Source organism: Rhinolophus hipposideros (genome assembly GCF_964194185.1).
Source record: "Rhinolophus hipposideros genome assembly, chromosome: 1".
Lineage (NCBI taxonomy): Eukaryota > Metazoa > Chordata > Mammalia > Chiroptera > Rhinolophidae > Rhinolophus > Rhinolophus hipposideros.
Window position 1 is genome coordinate 18,882,871 of NC_138047.1, and position 17,872 is coordinate 18,900,742.

The window sequence follows — 17,872 nt, forward strand, 5'->3', positions numbered from 1 at the left end:
CATCATATCAGGATTTTATAAGCCTATAAGTACTCGGTGCACCGTGCTTTTAGAAAACATTTCTGAGAAACATTGGAGAATTAATTATGAATCTCTTGTTTAGAACTTCACCTATACACCTGTCGCTCCCTCACCTACTATATCCAATTTATTTTGACAGGACTGAAGTCCTGTCAGTCTTATTTCCAGAATATGTCTCAAATCTGTCAGCTCCTCTTCTGGCTGATGGACAGTGTGGTGCCATCTTCCAGGGCACTTGTGTATCCCAGTGTCCTCTCTTTCTGGACACTTGGGATGCTTGTTCTTTTCTGACTGCCACTTTGCAATCAGGTTGGGAATGTGACTTGTTCTCGTTGGGCGAGAGCATTCTGATGCAGGGGAGACCTGCCAGTGCATTCTTCTGCCACAGTAGTCATGGGAGCATATTGTTGCAAGGAAGGCGCCCCAAGACTGAAGCAGTCTGGATCCCTAAACTGTGTGGAGCACAGCTGCTTTAAAAAGTCACCCAGACATGCGGTGGGCATTTCTGGAACAACAGACAAAGTTTTGTTATGTAAAGCAACTGTGTGCGTGTTGTTTGTTATGACATCATAATGTGTTCTATCCTGACTAGTAAAACAAGTTGCCATCATCTCTCTCCAGGAACCCTACAGGAGCCTGCTAACTTTCCCACCTTGTCTGTAGTCCCAATTCTCCTCATTTCATATCTCTGCATAGTGAACCCCTTAAAACATACATTGGGTCACATCGCTCCCCTGCCTCAACACTATTGCTTCCCCTTCTTATTTGGATAAATTCTAAACCTAGTGGACAAGACTTGTGTACTCTGGTCCCTACCTACTACTCCAAACACCTTTTTAACTTGGAGCCTTGAACACCGCCGGCCTTCTTTCAGTTCCTCAAACATTCTGGGCTCCTCCCCATTCTGGGGCCTTCGCATATACTTTTCCCTCTGCCTGGAATGTTCCCCCCACTTCCAAAGTTCATGTAGCTCTCTTGGATTACCCTTGAGATTTCCATCAAAATGACACTGTTGCATTTTGCAGGAGTCTCCCCATTACACTCCTCCATGGCACCCACTGCTGTTTTAAGGATCCTCATCGCAGTTTGTGCTTCCGTATTCATTTGCATGTCGGTGTGTGTGTGTGATAAATATCTTTCTCCCTAACCAGACTGCAAGCTCCATTAAGAAAAGAGGCCATGTCTGGTTTCTCCACCTCCATATCCTAAGCATGCTGTGCCGGCCCCCAACCCATGTTAGGTTCTTGTCTGCAACGACCTTCAGGATGGTTAAATAAATATATTGACAGCAGTTGGCACAGTTTTGAAGTCTAAGGAAAGTGATAGTTGACATTTTTTGAACAATGACTATATCAGGCATGGTACGAAGTGCTTTACATTGTTTTCTATGTCATGTGTGTATCATGACAATAACACTACGAGGTAGGGGTAGAGATGCGGACAGTGGTGCCTGGAGTGGTTAAATAGTGTGCATATATCTGTGAGGCTCCTCAGGCAGCCCGACTCCGTAAACCGTTAACTTAAATTGCTTTTTGATTGGGTTTTGTTCTAACTCTAATTTTCCAGGTTCACGAACAATCGCAACAGACCCTTATATCACCGCTATCTAATGATCAAAGGCCAGATTTACCTTGCATTATTTTTGGAGAGCACTATTGATCTCTTATGACTGCGTGCTTCCTACTAGAGATGGCATCTTTTAAATATAAAGCCTACTTATACATACAATGACTAAAACTATTCAATAAATTGCTTATTGTACATGCTAACCTCAAAATATGAAAACCTGAAAGTATAAAGCCTTCCAGAGGGAGTTCTTTTCTGTTTGACTTTATGATGGAACTTTTTTTTTTTTTTTTTTTTTTTAATTTAGACCCATCAGAGGTGAAAAATACCAATTTTCTTTTCCATGGAGAAATCCGATAATGGCACAAAAATCAGACTCCATTTGAGTACACTTTATCAATGAAATGTGATTTTTGTTACTAATATCTTATAAACTCTCATTATAAATCAATCATTGTAAATCATTGTAAAAAAATCTGTTTCGTGACACAGCACCTTCCTGGATGAGAACTCACTCCCACTGACAGAGAGATGCTCTAATCTGCAAGACGGTTTTTGGACATTATCGAATAAGACCAAAAAGTAAGTTCTACTCTTCATGTTTAATTTAATTTTAAAATAAATGTTTTGTATTCAAAAATGTTTTACAGCATCTTTACAAACATTTGGGAAATCAGGCCGTGTTCATGCTGAGGCTTGACCTTGGGCTTGGAGGAGTGTGGGGACAGAGTCCCAGAGAGCAGTTTTCGGGCTCTCGGCCTCACGTGGAAAGGTGCTGGTTTGGGTAGTAGATAGCCATCAGCTGTAACTAGTTGGCCATCAGCTGTTACCAGTTAGCCATTGGCCACTGATGGAACTGCTGTGGCTAAGCTAGTAAGCGTGGACTGCAGCTAGCAAGTGAGGTTGTTTGGTAGAGAAGTGGATGGCGGATTGCAGATCGTGTGGCTCCTACTTCCTCTGTCTCAACCAGCTGCCACCAAGAATATAGTGGTATGACTCCCCTATCTATGGCTCCGTGGGTGTTCCTTTTTGGCCTCACCATGTCCTGCGTTCTTATGTGGGGAACAGGACCAGAGACCCCGCCTGACACCCTGCATGACAAGGAGCTCTTGTGGGTAAGCAGGACGGACGAGGGACTGAACAGTGCAGACCCCTGTCGGACCCCCCACAGACCAGCCGGCAGTGGGGACTTGCTATCCTGCCCCTGGGTTCATATTCACTGGAAACTCTGTGTAGATTTGCTGGCTTACCTTTTATAGGTCCTCAGTCTTTAAGCATTCCGGACCTGATTTTAGAAAAATGAACACTTGCACGGAATTGTCACAATCCCAGAAGGGTTAACGGATTTACTCCCAGTCCCAGCTCCGGCTCACTCCCACATACCCACACCTGCTTACAATCCTGCATTTTAGAAAGTTCATACCATCTTGACCAAACGGGGGAGAAGGAGATCTAAAAAGCTCCAAAAGCTTCAGATGTAGAAGGAGGTACAGGTGGCCTGAGAGTCTGATGGCTGAGGCACTGCTTTGCGTGTATCTGAAAGGAAGACCATCCGACAGCACTGGCCAAGGGCGCTTTGCACTGGCCAAAGCACGCTTTGTAAGGTGCTTTGCTTACTTACGCCTGTCATCTCCCGCAAAGGAACTAATCTGAGTTGTATTTTGCTGTGGGCTTGTCTGACAAAGTTGGAAGATTGTTCAGGTAAGAGGTATATAGCAGATTTCTTCATGCCAGTCTCATGCAAGGGACAGCCAGCTACCTTCCTTCCTCTATATTTTTATGTTTTTCTCTTTCTCTACCTAAAAATCAATCTCTCTGTCTATCTGTCTGTCTGTCTCTCTCTGTCTCTGTCTCTCTCTGTCTCTCTCTCTCTCTTTCTCTCTCTTTCTCTCTCTCTCTCTCTCTCTCTCTCTCTCTCTCTCTCTCTCTCTCTCACACACACACACACACACACACACACACACACGTCTTCCTCTTTCAATTTTAAATATAGTGTTTGCAGAAGGAAGGAGTTCAAGTGGCTGCCTAAAATCCATTCACTACATTCTTGGGGAGTGTGGGAGGTTGTCCTGGGGGAAAAGAAACCAAGGCAGGCAACCTGCTCTGATCTCTTTTTGACTGCACCTCTGGGTTATAGACTAATGCTATTTGCTGGGAGGAGAGACCTTATCCATTGAAACCCCCTAGCAGTCTGCTCCCTGGTGAAGTATTACTTATATATAGTAAATGGGACCCAGGATCTTTGAGGCAGGTCTCCCTGGAGAGTAGAAGCCAGGCCACGCAACTTTCTGGGTATGTTTCATAGTGTAAATGCTCCTGCTGTGCAGGGAATCCCATGGACCTTACTTTGAGACCTCACTCACTGTTCTGGGCTCGAGGTGCGTGTCTGGTGTGGAAAGACAGACCAGGGAGAGCAGCCCTCATGTCCCAGGTACTCTCTGCTTCCTCTGAACCCCTTAACCGAGTGGGTCTTTGACATGGTTAGGAAAGCCTGGTCCTGGGTGACATCTCTGATTTGAGCTCATCTTGGCTCACAACCCAGTCCTGTATGTCAGCTCAATTTGTTACAAAAGGATAGCCCTGTTCAAATTTTTATTTTCTTTTCCTTGAATTCCAACTGATGGGACCAGGCTTCCTAGAGAAATCCACTGTGCAGAGTACCTTTCCATTCGCTGCACCTGATCTGCAGGTCCCTTTTCACAGTTTAGCCTGTCTTTCTTTGCTAAGAGGGAGGACTGTAAGGACTTCATCTCTAGGCTCCTTGCTCCTTGGTCATCTGGTTTTGTTTGGATTTGACCCAGAGGGGAGCACTAGAAATTGATCAGAAAGAGGGAGGAAGGGAAAGAAACTCTTTTCTTGTGGTGTTCCTGCAGGTTAGTTACATCCTCGACTGAAGGAAGATGTTACATCCTAAGTGAAGGCCATGACTTTTGTTAGGGCTCTGCTGGTCCCCTCCCCACCCTTCCCTTGCACTTTTCAGCTTAGGGCTAAGCTATGAGTAGTCCCGTAATACTGTATTTGGATTTCCTACATTTGGCCCAGGACTTTAGGGAAACTCCCTTTTTTGAACTTCCCTTAAATGACGCAGTGTGGGCGGGCCATCATTCCTGCCAGGACTCTCGCTTACTGTAGAAAGGCTAGAATGAACACACAAATGCGCCTCTTCTGAAACAATAAATTCATTGAATTTTGGGGTGGACTTAAAGTAGCTCCTGTATTATACATGGCACTACACATGTTTTGATTGTGTTGGAGCCATTGTTTTGGCTTGGGATATTTCTGAAACTTTTCCTGAGGGACTCGAGTTCCAGACCTCCTGCAGCCCCCTCCATGCATCAAATAAATGGCTCAAGACCTCATGAAAAGTAGAACTTGGGAAAACTGGTCCTTGCTTCACCATCTCCTGTGACAAGTCAGTTGTTCTTCTTGCTCAACATGTGAATCCATGTGTGGAACTTTCCTTTGACTCTGCTCAACTCTCTTCCTGATAAGAACTATTTTTGCTCCCCAGAGCGACAGAAGCCCTCAAAGTGAGTATGATCTATGGCTGTGCATTGGAACAAAGCACTTGAGTCAGCATGGGGTGAAATTCTTTCATGATGGAAGGTATTCTTTTTCGAGCAGAGAAATTCACAATTCTTTTATGTGCATCAACAAAAATGGTTAACTGCGGTATGCTAATGAGAATGCCTGGGCATATGCTCTCATGTTTGCTCTTTCTCTTTTTTTTCTGTGGTTTTGTATTTGGTGCTGAGACCTTTTCTTGGCTGTTCTGTAGGGGGACGCCTTTCCATTATGCACACAATTTTCAGCTAGCTTATGTAATTAGCCTGCATTGGTATTCTGTTCGGAAAAGGTCTAGAGAGAGCAGGCAAGGATTGCCCATTGTTGTGAAAGTGTTATTTTGCACACAGGAGACTAATTTTTTCAGTCGTATTGTCTATTGTCAGAAATGGTGCATAATGCGACCAGTGCTATTACAGACTTACAGGAGACAATCAGGAAAGCTATTCAGGGTGTGGTGATAAAAAGTAATTTCATTTTCTTAGAAATAATTATTTAGCTCTATTTTTGTCACGGTCTATCGAAGTCTTAGAATTTTCTCTTTCTTCAGCCAATTTGTCCCTTTCGGGCTGCTAAAATAGAATTTAGGAAGATGGAATTGTAGTGGGAGGGAAACAATGCTTTTTCTTCACTGGTCTTGACTGTATTTTTGAATAAAGGAAAATTAAACAGTTGCCTTTCTGAGGACCAGTGGGATAGGATGCTATGCAGGGTAATTCTTTATTCTCTGTTTAAGACTATGAACTCCAAAGAGCTTATTCATGGTTCTATCCTGGGTGCCTATCACACATAACAGTAGTAGTTGCTCAGGAAATACTTGTTGAATGAATTAATGCATGAATAGATTTCTTAAGTCTTCAAAGCATTTTCTCTACCATCTCTTAATTTCCAGCTCTTCAAAAACTATCCTTAAGTCCATAAACTTCAACACCTTTTTGAAACCAGTTTTTCACTGCTCTGACTCTTCTCCTTGCTTTGAATCTTCAGTGTTTTCCTACCTTACCCTTTCTCCCTGAATATTCCTCTGGGTTTCTTCTGCCCAATTCTTTCACCAGGTTATCTCCCAGAGAATATATTATACTGTACTAAAAATGCTACATAACCATCTTAGTACTGCTAGTTTTCTTATCTTTCAGTATGGAAAATGTTATTTATAATCTTTTCTGGTTGTATTTTTAGACAAATGATGATAGTATGGATAACCAAGCCTTCCATCTTGGTCTGCATTGCTTCAGACCAATGAACTGATTTTTTTAAGAGCAGATACTTCCCAGGGGCTGACCCAGAAAATGAACTCATTTCTTCCCCTCCTGTTGCTATGCTTCTTTTCTTCCTTGTGCTTCTCTTCCATTTTCTCAGTTGATTTTGGATCCCCTAAAATTTGCATTTATTTGTTTGATGTCTGCCATTTAGTCAGGGAAGATGAACTGCGTTAGCAAACTCTCCCAAAATGTGATGTTGTAACAAAATTCTATTCTCTCTCATACTACCTTCAATATAGATATTCCTTCTTGATTCAGCAACTCTCCTCTGAGTATTAATTGAGCGATTCTGGCTCCTTCCATCTTACCATGTAGCCATTTTCAACAGATGATCCTAAACTTGCTGCTGAAAATCAAGGTGCTATGGAGAAAGCACACACAACTTGGAGGGGACACACATCCAAGTGTGGAATTGGCTCACTTAGACATTTGAGGTCATACCACTGTTTCTGGCCGATAGAATTGTGAGTGGAGTTGGTGTGTGGTTGGTGTTGGGGAATGTAATGTGTGGCTGGGAAGCCTCTGGCAGCAAGACTTGTATGCTATGAAAGACAGCACCAATCAGGGGTCAACGAGATTCCTGTGCCACAGGTATATGAAGTACCATTCTCATCGTGCTGTTGACTGTAGGCTACGATGTTTCTCAAAAGTGAAAGACAACCTTTTTTTTTTTTTTTTTTTTAACCACAGTAATCTCTTACATTGTTTAAACACTAGAGTAGTTAAAATAGTATCTATAGTGAAAGGAGAGACTAAGAGATCTTCTCCTCAGGAGCAGAGAGTAAGCCACTGCCCTATAACTTCCTGTGCCATCACTAAAGCATGAAAGAGTCCCTTGCATTCAGATAGCTTTTTTTGGTAAGATCCAAATTCTCATCATTAAGATTTGGAAAATAGCTCTTGCATAAGCTAGGTGTAATTTGAACCATATGCTACTTGGTGAGTGTATGTGTTTGATGAGCTATTTCTTGTAATGCCCCCATTTAAAATTACAGAGAACCATAGAATTTTCTGAAAGGTAACTTCCTAATGGGGCATCAGAAAGATACTAGCTAGAAGGTGCCCTTGTGCAGAGTGAAAGGCACAGTGAATTGAAGACTGGCCATCAGTGTTCTTTATTATTTATTATCTTGGAGAGTACAGTATGGACTTGGAAATAAAAGGTATAACTTATGGCAGGTCAGACTTCAGAAAACCCAAACGTGAGCATATCACTTGATAGCCTGCTAACAGAGCAGGTATTCCTAAATCTCAACATGTCTGTCAGGAAAAACCGTTTTTGGCCATATATAAGATTTTCTTGACATAGAATGCTACATGACTTGTTTCTACTTAGTGTTAACTCTGTGGTGCTTTCATTGCTTTTGAAAGTGATACTCAATCTATAAGCACAGAATATCTTTCCATTTCTTTGCGTCTTCTTCAATTTCTTTAAAAAATGTCTTATACTTTTCAGTGTATAATTCTTCACATCCTTTGTTAAGTTTATTCCTATATATTTTCTTCTTTTTGTAGCAATTGCAAAAGAAATTTTTTCTGATTTCTTTTTCTGAAATTTCATTGTTAGTATATAGGAATACAATGGATTTTTATACATTGATTTTGTAGCCAGCAACTTTACTGTATTTGTTTATTGTTTCTAATTGCTTTTTGGTGGAATCAACATATGTAAAATGGCCATATTACAAAAATCAATATACAGATTTAATGTAATCCCCATCAAAATCCAAATGGCATTTTTTAAAGAGATAGAACAAAAAAAAATCATCAGATTTGTATGGAATCAAAAAAGACATCGAATAGTCAAAGCAATCCTAAGGAAAAAAACAAGACTGGAGGTATCACACTCCCTGACTTCAATTTGTACTGCAAAGCAACGATAATGAAAACAGCATGGTATTGGCAGAAAAATAGACATACAGACGAATGGAACAGAATTGAAAACCTAGAAATAAACCCACATATATATGAACAGATAAAAAGGAGCCTAAAAGGAACCAGAAACATACAGTGAAGAAAAGAAAGCCTCTTCAATAAATGCTGCTGGGAGAATTGGAAAGCCACGTGCAAAAGAATGAAACTAGACTGCTATATATCTCCATATACCAAAATTAACTGAAAATAAATAAAAATCCTAAACATAAGACCTGAAGCAATAAACTGCATAGAAGAAAGCATTGGTCCTAAACTTATAGACGTTCAGTTCAAGAGGATTTTATGAATTTGACCTCAAAGGCAAGGGAAGTAAAAACAAAAACAAATGAATGGGAACATGTCAAACGGAAAAGCTTCTGCACAGCAAAAGAAACCATCAACAAAGCAAAGAGACAACCACCTGAATGGGAGAAGATATTTGCAAAGAACGCCTCCAATAAGGGGCTAATATCCAAAATATATAAAGAACTCGTACATCTCAACAACAAAAAAGCAAACAATCCATTTCAAAAATGGGCAGGGGACCTGAACAGACACTTCTTCCAAGAAGACATACAAACGGCCAACAGGAATATGAAAAAATGCTCAATTCAATTTCACTACCTCTTAGGGAACTGCAAATCACAACCTCAATGAGATATTACCTCACACCTATTAAAATGGCTATTATCAACAAGACATAATAACAAGTGTTGAAGAGGCTGTGGAGAAAAAGGAATGTTCATACACTGTTAGTGGGAATGTAAATTGGTCCAGCTGCTATGGAAACCAGTATGGAGATTCCTCAAAAAATTAAGAATAGAATTACCATATGACCCAGCACCCCCCCTTCTGGGTATCTACCCTCAAAATCTGAAAACATTTATCTATACAGATGTATGTACTCTGATGTTTATTGCAGCATTATTTATGGTGGCCAAGACATGGAAACAGTGTCCTTTGATAGATGATTGGATAAAGAAGATGTGGTATATATACACAATGGAACACTACTCTGCCATAAGAAAAGATGAAATAGTGACATTTGTGACAAAATGGATGGATCTTGAGATCATTATGCTAAGTGAAATAAGTCACACAGAAAAAGTGAAGAACCATATCATTTAACTCATAAGTGAGATATAAAACAAAGCAACAAAGGAACAAGATAAACAAAGAAACAAAAGCTCAGCTTAGTGGTTACTAGAGGGTAAGGGGGGAAGAGGGGATGGTGGAAGAGGGAAAGGGGGATCAAATATATGGTGATGGAAGGAAAATTAATGCTGGGTGGTGAGCACACAACATGACATATAGATGATGTATTATGGAAATATACATTTGAAACCTACATAATTTTACTAACAATTGTCACCCCAATAAATTTAATAAAATAAAATTAAAAAAAAGTGATACCCATACTTTCATCTGTCTTCTCACCTATCACCCTTTAAGTTATTTTTCCTGGTCAGCTTTTAAGGGCTCCAGAATCTACCATTCTTCCTTTTGTTTGGTATAGAGGTCAGAATGAAATTAATACAAAATAGCCATCATACCAACATGGTACATTCTTAATATCTTGGGAAATTTCTTTGGTACCCAAAGCAGTGACTGTGTTTACTGATATAAAATTTTAAGTTTGGGCAGATGAATTAATATGAAGGCTATGATAGAAGTCTCTGAAACTTTTTTTGCATTTATGCTAAACAAAAATAATGCCAAATCTATTAAAAGGTACTTTAACCATCATTCTGTACCTCAAAGAATGCGTAAGAAATAAACAATCATGCAATTTAAGAATTTGAAGTAATAGTTTCTTAAATTATTTAACCTATATCCTTTTTATGTTCTTACCATGAGCATGAATGACTTTTATTTTTCTAAAAAATCTAACTCCCTCAGTTTAAAGATAAAAAATGAGATTATGATTTGTTCAAGGTTAGGCAACCAGTTAATGGGAGGGTGGGAACTAACTTTTTGTGTGTGGTTGTTCATGTTGAAAGATAACCAGCATAATCCTAATATGAATTCCTTAATTAACACTTGTTAAGAGTTGCTTAGTTTCATTTTTTATGGTGCTGCAAGATTGAGGAAGTGTATTATAATGGTTTGAAAGTGGAAACAAAACTGCATTTTCCCTCAGGAAAATTGAAACACTGACTTTTAGTTATGCTACAATGTCGATTATGTATTCACACCAGAAGACTTCCTCACACTTGCTCAAATAACTAGTCATGTGAAAGAAACTTGTAATAGGAAGACAATGACAAAAAAAGTAATCCTACATATTTAAGGTCATTAAGATATAATTGCAATTATTTGCAACTTTAGAAGTGGTACAGGGAAAGAAAGCAAATCTGTTTCTTTGTTCAACATTTTAAAATATAACAGGTAATGTTAAAAGCATAGTTTATTTACTACTTGTGGTAGCCAGAATTCCAAGATGGCGTTCAGCGATCCTGTCCTCCTGCTGTTCACCTGCTTTCCCTCTGCCCTACTGAAGGGGACTGCTTTGTGTAAGCAGTATGATATTACAGAAATAAGGCCAAATCCTAAAAGAATTTGGTAGTTCTGCTTTGCCATCTTTTGGATTTCTTGCTCTGAAGTAAGCTAGTTACCATGTCACGAGGACATGGAGAGGTCTGTGAAGCAAGGAACTATGGTCCCCTGCCAACAGCTAGCACCAGCTTGTCAGCCATGTAAGTGAATCTTCTTGGAAATAGGTCCTTTAGGCCCAACCAATATGTTCGTTTTGCATCCAAATGAGAGCTGCTGGGCCGAAACCACCCAGCTAAGCTGCTTATGAATTCCTGACCTACAGAAACTGTTCAGTAATAAACATTTATTGTTTTAAGCCAATAAGTTTTGTAGTAAATTTATTGCATAGCCCTAGATAACTAACTGACAATTCAATTCATAATCCTTTACGTTATCATTTTTTTATTATAATAATTTTTACTACCAGAATTATCAAAACTGTTAATGACAACTACCATTTTTGCAGCCCTACTATATGTGAGGTAATTCAAATGCATCTTTAGTCCTTGCAATATTTCCTCAGAGTAGGTTTCATTATTCTGTTTCCACAAGTGAAAGAAATGAGCTCAGAGGCTTCAAATGGCTTGCAGAACGTCAGGCAGTTACAAATAGCAGAGCCAGGATTTGCACGAAATTCTGACTGTTCTCTTTTCAGTGTATGGTACCACTCTTAATGGGAGCAGAATTACAAGTCACCAATAGAAGAAGAGAAAGGCATTTGACTTTATAATGTGAAGCAACTCAAAAGCGATCTATTTCCATAACACTACATACTTTCCTCCCTTTTCTTACTTAAGCTTCTGCAATGTAAATATACTTAGATAGCATTAGCTTGCAGAGCAATTACCCTAATTGCAATTTGGGGATCAGTGTGCCTTCTCTTAGTACTATCATGGCTGATGGCTAATTATTGTCATAATTCAGAAGTAATACCTGAAACCTTTGGGTGTTTTTCTGTTAATTATATATATACATATATATAAAATCTCAATTTCAGAAATACACAGCAGTTTCTATGTGCCTGGAACTAGGACAGTCCCAGGGACAGTTATTCTCACCCTGGAGGTGTGCATCAGACTCACGGGGAGCATTTTCAAAGTATGTGTGGTTGAGTACAGGTTGAGAACTCTTGCATAAGGGATACAACGGTAAAGAAATGATTTCTACTTTTTAATCAGCTCACAGTATATAAAGAGAGTAAAACACTGGCAGCACATTCACTTCTTTTTCTCATTCTTCTTTGCAGATTCCTCCTCATTTCCCCTCACTTCTGATACCAGAGTGTCCTAGAACTCAGTCCTCAGCCTCACTTCTCTTCCTTTTCAGTCCTCAAGGACCTCACTGAGTCTTATGGATTTAAATACCCCTTACAATCTGATGATTTCAAATTTATATTTTCTGTCTGAACCTCAGATTTGCATGTACCTCTGCCCAGTCAATACTTCCTGGGATGTCTATAAAGAATCTCCAACCTAACAAATGGCACAGGATCTCCTGGACTTTCCTCTAAATTTTGTACCTAGCACTCTTCCCCCCTTCAGTTAATGGTGCGTCTGTTCTTCTCATGCTCAGATCTAAATGCTTATACTTGTTGACCCTTCTCTTTTAGTCCTCTCATTATCTGTCATTAAATTCATTGTCTACCTTCAAATTATATCCAGGAGCTGCTCGTTTCTTGCTAACCTACTACGTCCACCCTGATCCGATCTCTCTTTATTTCACTCATGGATTATGGCAAACCTCTTTTGTTTAATTGGTCTCCTGGCTTCCACCCCTGCTCTCTTAGAAACTATTCTGAGCAAAGTAAACAGAAGGAACCTTTTTAAATGTAAGTCAGATCAGGTCACTTCTCTGTTCCAGTATCTTCCCATTAAAGATGAAATTCTTATAGTAGCCTACAAAGTCCTTATAAGCACTTCTCAGATATACACGTAGTATATTTACTAATAACAGCACAAAGGAGGTGGTTGGGAGCAAAGCTGTATCAGGCTAAGGAATTGACTACAGATGCTAAAGTAATGATTATATCAATGTGTGGTTGGCTTTATAACATTAATAGTTGTAATATTGTGTAACAAACATTCCACAAAAAGGGGTAAAAGGGACTAGAGCTATATATATGAGTAATGCTTAAGTCAGTGCAATTAAACTAGTATAAATTGGAAGCCATTTCTGATAAATTTAGATGTATATGGTCAATCCTAGACCAACCACTAAAAAATGTAGTTAAAATTATTAAAGGCATTAAAATGCTACATTAGCAAATATTCACTGAAGGCAAAAGAAGGTGCAAAGGAGGATCAGAGGAACAAAAAATACATGCTGCATGTAAAAACAAACAGTAAAATTACTGAGATTAATCTAACTTAATAATAATAACTTTATATGTGACTGGATTAAATCATGCAGTCAAAAGGCAGAGATTGTCAGACTGTATTAAACATTATTCAATTGTATGCTTCCTACAGAAGACACACTTTGTATTAAAATATACAAATAGACTGCAAGTAAAAGGATGAAAAAAGATATATCATGCAAACAGCAACCACAAGTAATCCTGAGTGGCTAAACCAATATCAGACAAAATAGACTTTTAAAATAAAAAACGTTAATAGAAATAAAGAAGGAGATAATAAAAGGGGCAATCCAGCAGAAAGAGATAACAATTACAAACACATATACACCTGCTACTTATCAGAATTATTTGGGGGTAACTGAATTAAAAACCTAATAACATAGCACCAAAACACACAAAACAAATAACTGACAGAAACAAAGGGAAAAATAAACAATTCACCAATAATTGGAGACTTCAATATCCTGTTTTCAATAGTAGTTAGAACAATCAGACAGAAGATCAACAAGGATATAGAAGACTTGAACATACTATATAACAGCTAGATCTCACAGACATCTGTAGGATACCCCACCACCCAACAACAACACAACATGAATTCTTCTTAGATGCTACATATAAAACATGCTCTAGGATAAATTATTTGCTAGGCAATAAAACAAAACCTCAATTAAGTTAAAAGCGTAGAAATAATACAAAGTATGTTATGTTACTGCATTGTAATAAAATTTGAAACCAATATTCATTTAAAAAAATTGAAAAACTCAGAAATATGTGGAAATTAAACAATATACTCCGAACTATGCAGTGGGTGCATGAAGCCATGAAAAGGGAAATCAAAAACTACTTTGAGATGAATAAAAATGAAGACACAATACACCAAAATTTACGGGATGCAGGGGATGATAGCTAAAATGTACAGGATTTATTTTTGAGGTGATAAAAATATTCAAAATTATCTGTAGTGGTGGTTGTACACATCTGTGAATACGCTAAAAATCATTGATTTGTATACTGTAAATGGGTGAATTTTATGGTATATGAGTTATATCTCAATACAGCCATTAAAAACTCGAATGTGCTTACAAATCACTTGGGGATTTTGTTTTAATACAGATTCTGATTCTGTAGGTCTGGGACAGGGCCTGAGCTTCTGCTTTGCTAACAATCTTATTATGTGATACTAATACTACTGATCTGAGGTCCATACTTTGAACAGCAAGGCCTGTACTGTCGGCTTTCTTGTTACCTTTCTGATCTCATCTCCTGCTACTCATGAGCGGGTTTATAAGTGATTCATGGGTGATTTCCAGCCACCCTAACCATACTGTTGTTCCTTAAACATACATACCATGCCTACCTCTACCTCAGGCCTTTGCACTTGTCATTCCCTTTTCCTAGAATGCTCTCCTATCCCCACACCTTTGTATGTATTAATACATTGACTATTTAATCACCTTCTTCAAGACTTTCCCCAACTATTACCTCCTAGTGAGGTCTTCTCTGATCACTCCACCTAAATTGCAACTCTCACATACTTTCTATCTCTCTTTTCCTGCTTTATTTTCTTCATAGTACTTACTGCATAGTACTTCAATATGTTATTAATTTGAATATTATTTGGCGTATTAGTATGCTAGGGCTGTCATGACAAATTATCACAGAGTAGTGGCTTAAACAACAGAAATTTATTATTTCATGGTTCTGAAGGCTAAAAGTCCAAGATCAAGGTGTTGGCAGGTTTTGTTTCTCTTGTGGTGTCTCTCTCCTTGGTTTACAGATGGCTGCCTTTTTGAAGTGTCCTCACGTAGTCTTTTCTTTATGTGTGCCACACTCCTGGTGTCTCTCTGTATATACAGATTTCCTTTTCTTATAAGAACATCAGTCAGATTGGAGTAGGGCCACCATAATGGTAGCCCTTAATCTCCTCTTCAAAGACCCTATCTCCAAATACAGTCACATTCTGAGGTACTGGGTAGTCAACATACGAATTTTGGGGAACACAATCCAGCCCATACATTTGGTTTATTGTATTGGTCGATCATCCCCCAGTATAATGAAATTTTATGAGAACGTGGATTTTCAAAAACATTTATGTTCATTATTTGTATTACTGGTCCCTAGAACAGTACCTCACACATAACAGATGCCCAATAAGTGTTTATTAAGTACATGAAAACAAGAGGATAAGTGTTGTAAAGGTAAATAGTAGATATAGGGTGGTACAAAGGACACAGAGGGAGAAATCAACTCTGCATATGTGAGTCAGAAGGATTTAAAAAGCAAAGATCTAATAGTCACTTATATATGGCTTAGAAGTCTTACTAGGTATATTCTCTATGCTAGCTTCTTCACTGTATAACTCACTTTAATTATATGTTACTCTACAAGAGATGGAGAAACCCTAAACTTACTGGTTGTCTCCATTTCCTTACGATATATAGGATCCTATTTCTAAAAATGGATAGTGTAAGATCACTAAATGGCTAGTATTTTCATCTCTGCATATCATTTTATATGTCTGGAGATTTCTGTCTATAAACTTGAAAAGTGGGACATCATTTTTGCATCTTCAGAAATCTTGTAGTGATTGTGTTGCAGAAGGAAATATGAAAATCTTAAACAGCAGCTTCATGCATTGTTTATTCCTTCTTTGTATACTGGTAATGTATTTGCATGTGACAGATATTTGTGAAGGAGATACTTAAAATTATATATTTTTTTGTTTTGTCAAGAGGTACTGCTTATTTTGTCATTATTTCAAACTAGTCCACTGCAGTAAATCCAGTTACCCCCAAATAATTCTGATAAGTAGCATCATGAAAAGACTTTCGTTTGTACTGTATATTCCTTTTTTAACCTTCCAGATCTCCTCACTGTGCTTTGTGTCTTACTGCATGCCCCTGAAGGCTGACTTCCTTGGGCTACATTAGTTGGACTCATAACCTTTGGCTTCCGGTTAGCGTCAGCCTATGGAAGTCATTGGCAGGAGAGTTGCAAATGGGAAGACATAAAATTTGGGGTATTATGCCCCTGGATCCCTCTTTGTGGGTGTGTTTGAGGGAGACTGCATCCTCTACCAAAGGCCCTCTACCACTCCTGCCCAGTGGCCCTCTTCTACACGTACAGCTTCAGTTATTTCAGGGTAGCCTATAGACCTGTTGCTAGCCCTAGTGTGCCTAATCAATAATCTGTGCAGCCTCTTCTTACCATGCCCTACCCCTTTGTAAATAGACACCCCATTCCCTTTTGGTTGGGCTAAGTTTAGTCACTGCTTACAATGTTTCGTAGCATGTGCTTTAAACATATAATTAACATCGAAACCCTAAAAGTTCATTGTCTAGGACAGAAAAAGTGTTCTTTTTTAAAAAAAAATCATTATCTGACTTTTTTCACATATGGCAATTTAGAGATTTCCCTGGGGTTCTCAAGAAGAACATTGACCTCTTTAGTAGTTAATTCCTGAAGCTGTTTTAGAATATTTAACTTTTCTGAGGGTCACTACAAGGAACAGTGAATAAAAGTTTGAGATTTATTTCTCCTGTGCCAATTGACAATAACCACAACATTCTAATTGGAAGTTACCATCATATAGAATTGAAAACTATGTAAATTGAATTCTTCTACCTTTAGTAGATGAAATGTCAGTATGTCAGAACTATTTATAGCTCAAATCAGGCTACCTGCTACCTACTTCTTTTTATTAGCTGTTATGCACTCATCAACAATTCCTTTAAAACGTATTGCCCAGTGGAAATGATTGACTATATTGATTGAAAATCTTATAGCACTATATTGATTTGCAGAATTTCTTTTCATGTAGACCTAAGCTCTTCAGGGTTTTTGTAGAAACTAGCTATAACACACTGTTTGATCTACACAGAACACTGCTTAGAAATCTACTGACTTAATATAACTGGGGTGACCCCACCCATTTCAGTATCCAAAAGGTTAGCGTTCTCTATGAAGAGATGTTGTAGGAAACTAAATCAGTATCTCAGCTGCTTAAATAGGACTCATAAATGAATATCCTCAAGATAATATCTGGATTCTGGTCATCAAAACGGCCGCGTGAGGTGAGCCTCTGTAAAGCTCCCCTGGAATTTACAACTAATCGAACAACAATAAATCCACAAAGGACTCCCTGCACGGCGGACAGGCAAGACGAACAGGCCCACCACTGAATTCACCTAAAGGTGGGAGAGTCGGGTGAGCGAGGGAGGAGGGAAGGGAGAAGTGCGGAGACGGAGCAGTGCGGGCGCAGAGCGCAGACCTAGCTCAGTGCTCCGAACTCGCTGCATCCCGGAACTACTGCAGCTGTGGGAGAGGGAAGAACTCGGACTTCTAGGGCTCGGCTTACGGCCCACAGGGCTGAGGAGAGCATATAACACAGCTGAAACCAACGCTCACGGCTGTGACCTCAGAGAAAAAACTGAGGGAAGAGGTTGAAAACAGTGGTTTAAGCCCTCACTGCCAAGCAGAGAACAGAACACTTAGGCTCTGAGACTAGCCGCCCCCTCCCTATCCTCCCAGAGCTTGCCCCATTCCCACATGCCTGGTGCTAGAAGTGGAACACTAGCAGGGTCAGATCAAAAGAACAGAATATTTGCTGTTCTGAGAACTGTGGACCGAAGACACAGATTCGCAGCCCAAC

At 39.1% G+C, this 17,872-nt stretch overlaps 1 protein-coding gene across 3 annotated transcripts in view; it reads left to right on the forward strand.

Annotated features, from left to right (window-relative positions):
* ST8SIA6 (ST8 alpha-N-acetyl-neuraminide alpha-2,8-sialyltransferase 6) overlaps positions 1-17,872 on the forward strand; it is a 117,721-nt gene that overhangs the window by 53,555 nt on the left and 46,294 nt on the right. For 2 of the 3 annotated variants that reach the window (XM_081046473.1, XM_081046475.1), the window contains one exon: positions 2,080-2,169. The exons of the other annotated variant lie outside the window; for it this stretch is intronic. In XM_081046473.1, coding sequence (XP_080902599.1) covers positions 2,080-2,169 — 90 coding nt within the window. The remainder of the gene's footprint in view (positions 1-2,079; positions 2,170-17,872) is intronic. 3 annotated transcript variants of the gene reach the window in all.